At 42.1% G+C, this 8,440-nt stretch overlaps 1 protein-coding gene across 1 annotated transcript in view; it reads left to right on the top strand.

The window, feature by feature from the left end:
- The first annotated feature begins 3,844 nt into the window (after nucleotides 1–3,844).
- COG2 (component of oligomeric golgi complex 2) overlaps nucleotides 3,845–8,440 on the top strand; it is a 38,533-nt gene continuing 33,937 nt past the window's right edge. The window contains exons 1-3 of the mRNA XM_008591434.1: nucleotides 3,845–4,000; nucleotides 5,208–5,273; nucleotides 7,370–7,450. Of these exons, the coding sequence (XP_008589656.1) occupies nucleotides 3,944–4,000; nucleotides 5,208–5,273; nucleotides 7,370–7,450 (204 nt within the window). The 5' untranslated portion in view covers nucleotides 3,845–3,943. The remainder of the gene's footprint in view (nucleotides 4,001–5,207; nucleotides 5,274–7,369; nucleotides 7,451–8,440) is intronic.

Genomic DNA, 8,440 nt, shown 5'->3' with positions numbered 1-8,440 from the left:
TAGAAGTGTGTTTAATATCTGAGTATTTGGTGATCTTCAGCTATCTTTCTGTTGGTGGTTTCAAGTTTAATTCTACTTGGTCTGAGAGCATACTCTGTATGACTTCTATTTTTAAGAATCTGTTAAAGTGTGTTTTATGGCCCACGATGTAGTGTATCTTGGTGAATGTTCCATGTGAGCTTGAGAAAAATGTGTGTCCTGCTGCTGTTAGGTGAAATAGTCTAGACGTTCATTATATCCAGTTGAGTGGTGGTGCTGTTGAGCTCAGCTCTTTCCCTACTGAGTTTCTGCCTGCTGCAGAAAATAGGGGGTGTTGAGGTCTCCAACCATGACAGTGGATTCATCTGTTTCTCCTTGCAGTTTTTGCCCGTGTATTTTGATGCTTTGTTATTAGGCATATATACATTAAGGATCGTATTTCCTCTTGAAGAACTCTTTCAGTGTAATGTAATGCCCCTCTTTATCTTTAATGATTTTCCTTGCTCCAAAATCTGCTTTGTCTGAAATTAATATAGCTACTCTAGCTTTTCAATTACTGTTATATGTTTTTAATGTATCTGAATATTTTACTTGGTGATATTTAAGTTTTTTCTCATTTAAAAAATGGAGATACAATTCACATAACATAAAATTCACCATTTTAAACTGTGAGCATCACCGGTTTTTAGTATGTTCACCGTGCTGTGCAATCATCCCCAATGTCTAATTCCAGCACATTTTCCTCGTTCCAAAAGGAAACCTCATAGCTATTAGCAGTGAGTTCCACTTCTCCCCTCTTCGTCCCCTGGCCACTGCTCGTCCACTTTGTCTTCATGGGTTTGCCTGTTTACAATATGTGTGTGGTTTCCTTCACTTAGTGTAGTGTTTTCATGTTCATCCATGGGGAAGCATGAGATAGCGCTCTATTCCTTTTATGGCTGAATAATATTCCGTTGTGTGGATGAACCACATTTTGCTTATTCATTCATCTGTTGGACACTTGGGTTGTTTGCACTTTTTGGCTTTAGGACTAATACTGCTGTGAACATTCATGTGCAAGTTTTTGCATGGACATCAGTTTTCAGTTCCGTCAGGTGTACGTCTAGGAGTGCAGTTGCTGGGTCATTCACTAATTCTGTGTTTAACTGTTTAAGGAGCTGCCAGATGGTTTTCCACAGAGACTGCACCGTTTTACACATTGACAGCAGTGTATCAGGGTTCCAGATTCTCCACATCCTCACCAACACTTGTTTCCTGTTTTTCATCCCTCTTATGTTTTATAATAGCCATCCTAGTGGTGTGGAGTTTTGATTTGCATTTTTTGATGACTAGTGAGGCTGAACATTTTCTTATGTGCTTATTGGCCACTCACAGATCTTCTTTGGAGAAATGTCTGTTCAAATCCTTTGCTCATTTTTAAATTTGTTTTGTTTTGTCTCTGTCTTTTTGTCATAGAGTTGTAAGAGTTCTTTGATATTCTGGGTGTTAGGCCTTTGTCAGATTTATAATTTGCAAATATTTTCTCCCATCCTGTGGGTTGTCTTTTCACTTTCTTAATAGTGTCCTTTAATACGCAGAAGTTTTTAAGTTCAGTTTATGTGTTGTATTGCTTGTGCTTTTGGTGTTGTATCTAAGAAACCATAGCCTAATCTGAGGGCATGCAGATTTTCATCTCTGTTTCCTTCTTAGAGTTTTATAGTTTTACCTCTTACATTTAAGTCTTTCGTCCATTTTGAGTTAAATTTTGTATGTGGTGTGAGGTTGGTGCCCAGATTCACTCTCTTGCATGTAGAGATCCTCTCGTCCCCTCACCATTTCTTTTCCCATTGAGTGGTCTTGGCACCCTTGTCAGAAATCATTGCATGTATGGGTTCTAGGTCCTTTTTAAATGTTTAATAAATCTATAATATAAAGTAAAAATGTTTATGACAAATGAAATAAGTGTCTGTTGTTATGAGCTATGGGAGTTTGGGGTTGTTTGTTGTCATAGCAGAAGCTGCCTGATGCAGTATTCACAGATGTTCTAAGTAGCGTAGTTCTTGTGCTGTGCAGTGTTTGTTTATCTGAGAACAGACACATAAGGGACAAGTCCAACACCAATGCTACCTAATAGCATTTGTTCATTGGAGCTGGGTTATACAATTTAAAAAGGCTTCTTGAAGTTCAGATCTGGACAAAACGTCAAAGAATATTTAACAAAGGCAGGTAAAGTAGTCTTGCTTAAAGTCATACAACTGACCAGTGTCAAGGCTGGGACCACAAGCTGAGTCCTGCTCCAGCATTGCCTCTGTGGTGTGCTGCATATCTGTGAATGTAGGGTGTTGTTTGAGGTGCTCTCCCCAAGTGCAGTGTCCGGGCTGGTGCTGCCCCAGGTACGGAAGCAGGTGGTTTTTCAGTAGGTTGCTGTGAAACTGTGGAAGGTTGCTGTAGGAAGTCCCTCTTATCTGACACTATCTGGGCTGGCACTTTTTAACTTAAAAATGTTAAACAAGCACGGGTAAAGAGTGGTGCATACAGACCTTAATATTTTAAAACACTTATGTATGTGTTTATTCTCCATTGATGTGGTGGTGCCAAGCTCTCTGAAAAATTGATCTGCTGATTAGATTTCCCTGTTGTCTTTTTTGCATTCGGTTTCTGTTTGAGTTGAGTGAGAGCCCCAAGGCATTTCCAGAGAGCCTGGGTATAGAGTCCCTGTAGATTTGTGTGATCCTCCCGCCCAGTCCTCCTCCCACGTTCACAGCTGTCTCACCCATGTCTAGTCCAACAGAAATTTGCTCAGCAATTTGCCTGTATCAGGTCTTTCCAAAGCCTCTGCCTTAGTTTTCATAAAAATAGTCTTTTTTCACCCATGTTTTGTTGATTTATACAATGTTTAGTACACTTATGTAATTATGATAATAAGTTTAAATGGCCTTACAAGTGTGGGGATCATCACATGTGACTCTTGGTGACTGAACAGCTCAGCTAGTTGGAGTCAAGGTCACAGGTGAAGTAGACAGCAACCTGCTAGCTGTCAGCATGTCAGCCTGCCAGGGGCATCCAGATGCTCTAAAGGGGAGGCAGAGAGCATGGCCAGTCCTGTGAGACCAGTGCTTGGAAATCACCTAAGCAAGCTTCTGAACATCTGTTAAGTGGAATACTCAACATCTGTATAAAATGTTAGTACAAATTTGTATGTATTATGAGAAGACGTCCAAGTCATATTGCTACGTGGGAAAAGCAGTTTACATGACAGCATGTGTTAGGATGCTGCATGTATGTGCATGCGTGTAGAAAAAGGCCTGGGAGGGTGTGAATCACAATGTTAAGTAGTGAAAAAATATTGGTAGTGTTTAGCTCTACAGCATGAGAGTTTAGGTGATTTTTGACTATCTTTTTTACATAATTTTTTGTTGCTGAAAGTTTTACATTGAGCATTCATTGCTTTTAAAATACAGGGGGAAAATTTATTTCTATTTAGAGAACAGCCTTATTGAAATGTGTCATTTTATTTTATTTTATTTATTTTTTGGTGGCTGGCCAGTAGTAGGATCCAAACCCTTGACCTTTGGTGTTAGAAAACCATGAACTAACCCAGCTAATTGGCCAGCTCCAAAATGTGTCATTTTAAAAAATGATTTCTCTTGTACAATTTGGGCAACAGGAGAGAATGTTCTTGGTCAGGAGCCACCCTTCTTGGCATCTTTTATAAAGCGAACAAGCACTTTTATGTCATCATGTATAATCAAAGTAACCTTCTCCTGCAGCAACATATCCTTGTAAATGATGGAATGCTTTTTTCTTTTTTTTTAATTTAGCTGTTTTATGTAAATGTGATATCGTAGTAATTTTTTCTGTCTTCTGGGTTTGTTTTCAGGACGATTTCGATGTCGATCGTTTTGTGTCGGACTGCAGGAAGCGGGTCCAGTTGGAAGAGCTGAGAGATGACCTGGAGCTCTACTACAAGCTTCTGAAAACAGCCATGGTGGAGCTCATCAACAAGGACTATGCCGACTTCGTCAACCTCTCCACCAACCTGGTAAACTTCACCTCCATGCTCCCGGTCAGCCACGACATTCACACACACACAATCTCTCTCTCACTCGTCAGTGTTCTGAAAAGTGCCTAGTGGTTTTAGAACCGTTTAGTCCATTCTCCCTAGAAATTTGAAGAGGTCACTAATACCGTTAATAAAAGGAGCAGACTTTCTCGGTACACATTTTTGTTTGGAGTTGTCACTCACGTGAGACTGTGCTAGCTAGACTGTTTTGAGTTAGGTATTAATTGTTAAGGAAAGGTAAAGGCTAGTGGCGGCAGAGTGGCTGTTTCTGTTGGCTCCTGGCTGACTCCTGCGACATCTCACTGGTTTAGGCTAATTTGCAAAACCAAATATTAACTGCTCTTAAGGAAACCTTAAATTTACTTCCGGGTGCCTATGCTAGCCAGAGCTAGGCTGAGGGAACACTGGTCAGTATTGAGCTTCAGGAGGCTTGGTTTTATAAAACGTAAGAATGGTTTGTAATGAGCCTATCAGCTGTTTGCGGAAGTAGTTTAGATTTGCTTGAGATTTGAAACTCCCAAAGTTCGCCTTTTAGCCTCCTTCTTCCTATTTTATTTTGATTTTAAATCTGTTTGTCTAAAGAAGTACAGGAAGTTGCCATCTCCATGGGACGTTTAAGAAGCATTAAAATTAATGGGCCACATCTGCTTTTGGGAAACGCACTAAGATAAATGTTCTAATAGGATTAGAAACCCAGAAAATTTTATTTCCAGCCTCCTTCTTCCTATTTTATTTTGATTTTAAATCTGTTTGTCTAAAGAAGTACAGGAAGTAGCCATCTCCATGGGACGTTTAAGGAGCATTAAAATTAATGGGCCACATCTGCTTTTGGGAAATGCACTAAGATAAATGTTCTAATAGGATTAGAAACCCAGAAAATTTTATTTCCATTCTATTCAGTTTGGGTTTTCCTCAAGGGTTGTGATGTTTAGGAGAGATGTAGTCCTTCAGATTTTCATATCAGCTGGTTCAACATCATCGTCAACAAGTTTTTTCATATTCTATCAACAATATTTATGGCGAAATAACATTTCTGTTATTTAGTTGCTTAGCAATGTGTGGTTGTCCGTTTTTTTGTACAGAAAGAACAACCTAAGTCTAATACTGCATTGATCATTATTAAATAGATACTTGGCAGTTACCCTTGATTGTAATGTGTTTGTGCCAACAAGATTTTTGCTTTTAGGTTGTCATGGACAAAGCCCTCAGCCAGCTTTCTGTGCCTTTGGGACAGTTACGAGAAGAGGTTCTGGTAAGTCCCCCAAATGATATTACACAGTCTACCACAAGGCATGATAAGCTCGTTTGCCTCCTCCAAGAAAAATTCCTTTACTCTATTGTATTTTTCGCTGCTTGAATGGTCGGTGATTACAGTACTCACCCTTGAAAGTATTGTAAATGGTTCTCTGGTTTTTTCGCACATGTTGCTGCAACCTAAAAAACATCTTTGATTTGAAGAAGACAGGTTCCCAGAGTAGAGCTTTAAGACATGGGGGGAGGAGAAGAAAGACATCTGAAAATCCAGTGTGTTAGTGCCACCTCTCTCACACGTGGGTAGTCACCAACTTATAAATGTCTTATATTTTTAAAATTTGTAATTTCACCAGTATTTTCCCAAACAATATTTTACATGTGGTTGGCTTCCTAGACCAGCCCACAAAAGCTATTTCAACCCTAATGTAACTAGGGTAATGTAAAATCTATGCAGTACCTACTAAATGTTGTATTTTAGTGTTTCTCTGAGATAATGTCTGCCATGGGAATGGAGCTCCCTACCTCCAAGCCTTTGGGGACAGGGACTCCATCTGGATGAACAGTAGAGGGAGTTCTGGCATCCCCTGCAATGAAAAACTGTGCTTACCTGGTCCTTTCCCTGCCAGATTCCCCCCGTCACCCCTCCACATCTCTGTCACACACCCCGACCTCCAGTTACCCCAGCATCACTGAACATCATGAGCTTGGCACACTGTATCGTCATTGCCTGTGTGTGTCCCACTAGATCATGCACAGCTCAATGGCCTGCTGCACCTGCCCCTGAGGCCATGCCTGGCATGTCGCTGGTGCTCAGCAGATGACATGAAGTGAACATACGGTACAGAAAAAAGTGCAGGCAATGGGAGAGTCCAGAGGAGGGAGGGCAAGAAAGAATGCACGAAAGATAAATCTTGACCTGAGCCTTGGACTAGCAGCTGGTTTTCAGCGTTTACATCTTGTTTGGTTTTTTCAAAAGCTTGTTAAAGTGCTTTTCGTGAGAATGGAAGGGAAATGGTTTTGTGGTCTGCGTTGGACTCTGCACAGGGCTCCGTGTGGGCCTCCTGTCTTCCCTGTGGGCACCCCAGTCTTCAGCCTCCCGCGCTTCTCCCTGCACTCTCTCCCTGGAGGCAGATTCGCTCTCCTGCTCCTGCTGACCAGACACTGCTCTCCCACACCAGGCTCTTGTCCTTCCTGCCCCTGCCCCTGCCCACTCAAGCCCCCACTCTGCCCGCAGTTGTCTTTACAGCCGCCTCTCCACTCTCGGGAATAGCCGTAGACCTGTCCTTCCAGAAGCTGCACCCATGAGACTCTGACACTGTTTCTGTCTTGTTTATCACTGTGGCCTCACTTTCTGTACAGCAGCTGTCATTTGATAGGAATTTCATAACATTTGCTCAGTGAATGAGCTCACTTTTCTGTGGAATTTTTATGATTTGTCCAGTTTATTCCATCACCTTCATTTTGGCCCTAATTCCTGCTTATCTCATACCAAGCTTAATGCATCAGCATCTGGACATGTTCACCTCTCCCTTCACCTGGCCATCCTGTTCCTGACTTCTTGATTCCTACTTTTCCCAAAACAACATTTTAAAATGTCCGAAGTCAAGTCTAAAGACCTTATCTGGACAAAGTGCTCCTAAATTAACTCCATCCCTTTTTATCCTTCTCTCCAAAATGAGGCCTCCAGAGCACCCAGAGGTGTGCCTCGCCAGCCCCGAGTCTGGGGTGTCCATTCTGTCGTCCTGGATTTTGTCTTCTCGTAGTCTCCTCTATGCTGGTCCACATCTCCCGATTTTCACAGTCCGCCTCCGGTCCCATCCCCTCCTCCAGACGCCTGGGCACTTGGACTCAGGTCATCCTTTCTCTATTCTGACCACGTCGTGGCAATTAATCCAGTGTAACCTGGACTTCATATGTCATTTCGCCCTAAATCATGAGTACCCTAATCAGCAATTGCGTCTAATATTTTATAATTTTGTGAATATCTACGTAACGCTGATGTGTAGACATTAAGTCCCATGGCATTGCATTAAGTGTGCAAATTTCTTAACGTTGCAAGACAATTTCTGCAGTACATTTTCCTTACTCTTCTAGAGTCTCAGATCCTCTGTCAGTGAAGGAATTCGGGCCGTCGATGAACGAATGTCTAAACAGGAGGACATTAGAGAAAAGAAGGTATACTCACGTGTCGTAGCGTCAGAGTGACATCAGTGTAACTGGCTCACTCCATCACCTTGCAGTTACAAGCGCTTTCAGGCGTGTGGTCTGATCTGCTCCTCCTGGTACCTTTGCAGCGGAGCGTGACATCTCCTTTCGTATTGAGGGGTTGGTAGCTCAGCAAGGCTAGCACGGGGCGGAGCCCAGGCCTTCTCTCTCCTGGTCTGATTAAAGTCCTGTGGATGAGAGGGGTGAGGTAGGATAATTAATTTTTTGTAAAAGGCAAAGAAAATAGCCTATTCTTTGTGTGCTAATTTAATTTATTCATGGTAGCATTAACGTTTTTAAAGACAGCTATAGATTTCTGTGTTACCTGCCAGCCAGAGGCCCCCCTCATGTCTTCTCGTACTTCTCAGGCAATTTGTCTGTCTGAAATAAGAAGACAGAATTTTAGAGGCACCCGAGTGTTCACTGAATAGAAAATTCATCATTTTTTCAAAAGAAGACACAGTAATAACTGACAGTGAGGCCTTTAAACTTTAACAAGCAAAGAGGGTGCCCTCGTGCACACGTTAGAAACCAGGGAGGAGGCGGGCGTTGTGGAGCAGGCTCCGTCGGCATCCTGCCGTGGGTGCAGCGGTCTGGAGGAACAGCCGTGTGTCACTCCTCCTCCTGCCACTTGTCCATCTTTTGATCCCCTTCAAATACGCCTCCACAGGCACAGCCTTGGCCTTTCAGTGGTCCCACGTTTTAATTTTATTTTCTGATTTTTTTTATAATCATGATTATATCACGGCAGGATTGGCATTAGAGTTCAAGACTTCTGACTTGAGCCTGGTGCTCTGTCCAGCGTTTTCTAAACTTATCTATTACTCTTTTTTTTTTTAAATCTCAAGGGAGACAAGCCTGTCTCAGAGGCCTTCTGTTTTGTTTCTTTTTTTTTTTTCCTTTTTTCGTGTCCGGCAACGGATCGTAACCCTCAGTGTCGCGCCCGTACCGGACTGGGAC

The sequence above is a fragment of the Galeopterus variegatus genome, unplaced genomic scaffold, assembly GCF_000696425.1.
Source record: "Galeopterus variegatus unplaced genomic scaffold, G_variegatus-3.0.2 Scaffold6911, whole genome shotgun sequence".
Classification (NCBI taxonomy): Eukaryota; Metazoa; Chordata; class Mammalia; order Dermoptera; family Cynocephalidae; genus Galeopterus; species Galeopterus variegatus.
This window is presented reverse-complemented; position numbering and strand designations above follow the sequence as displayed.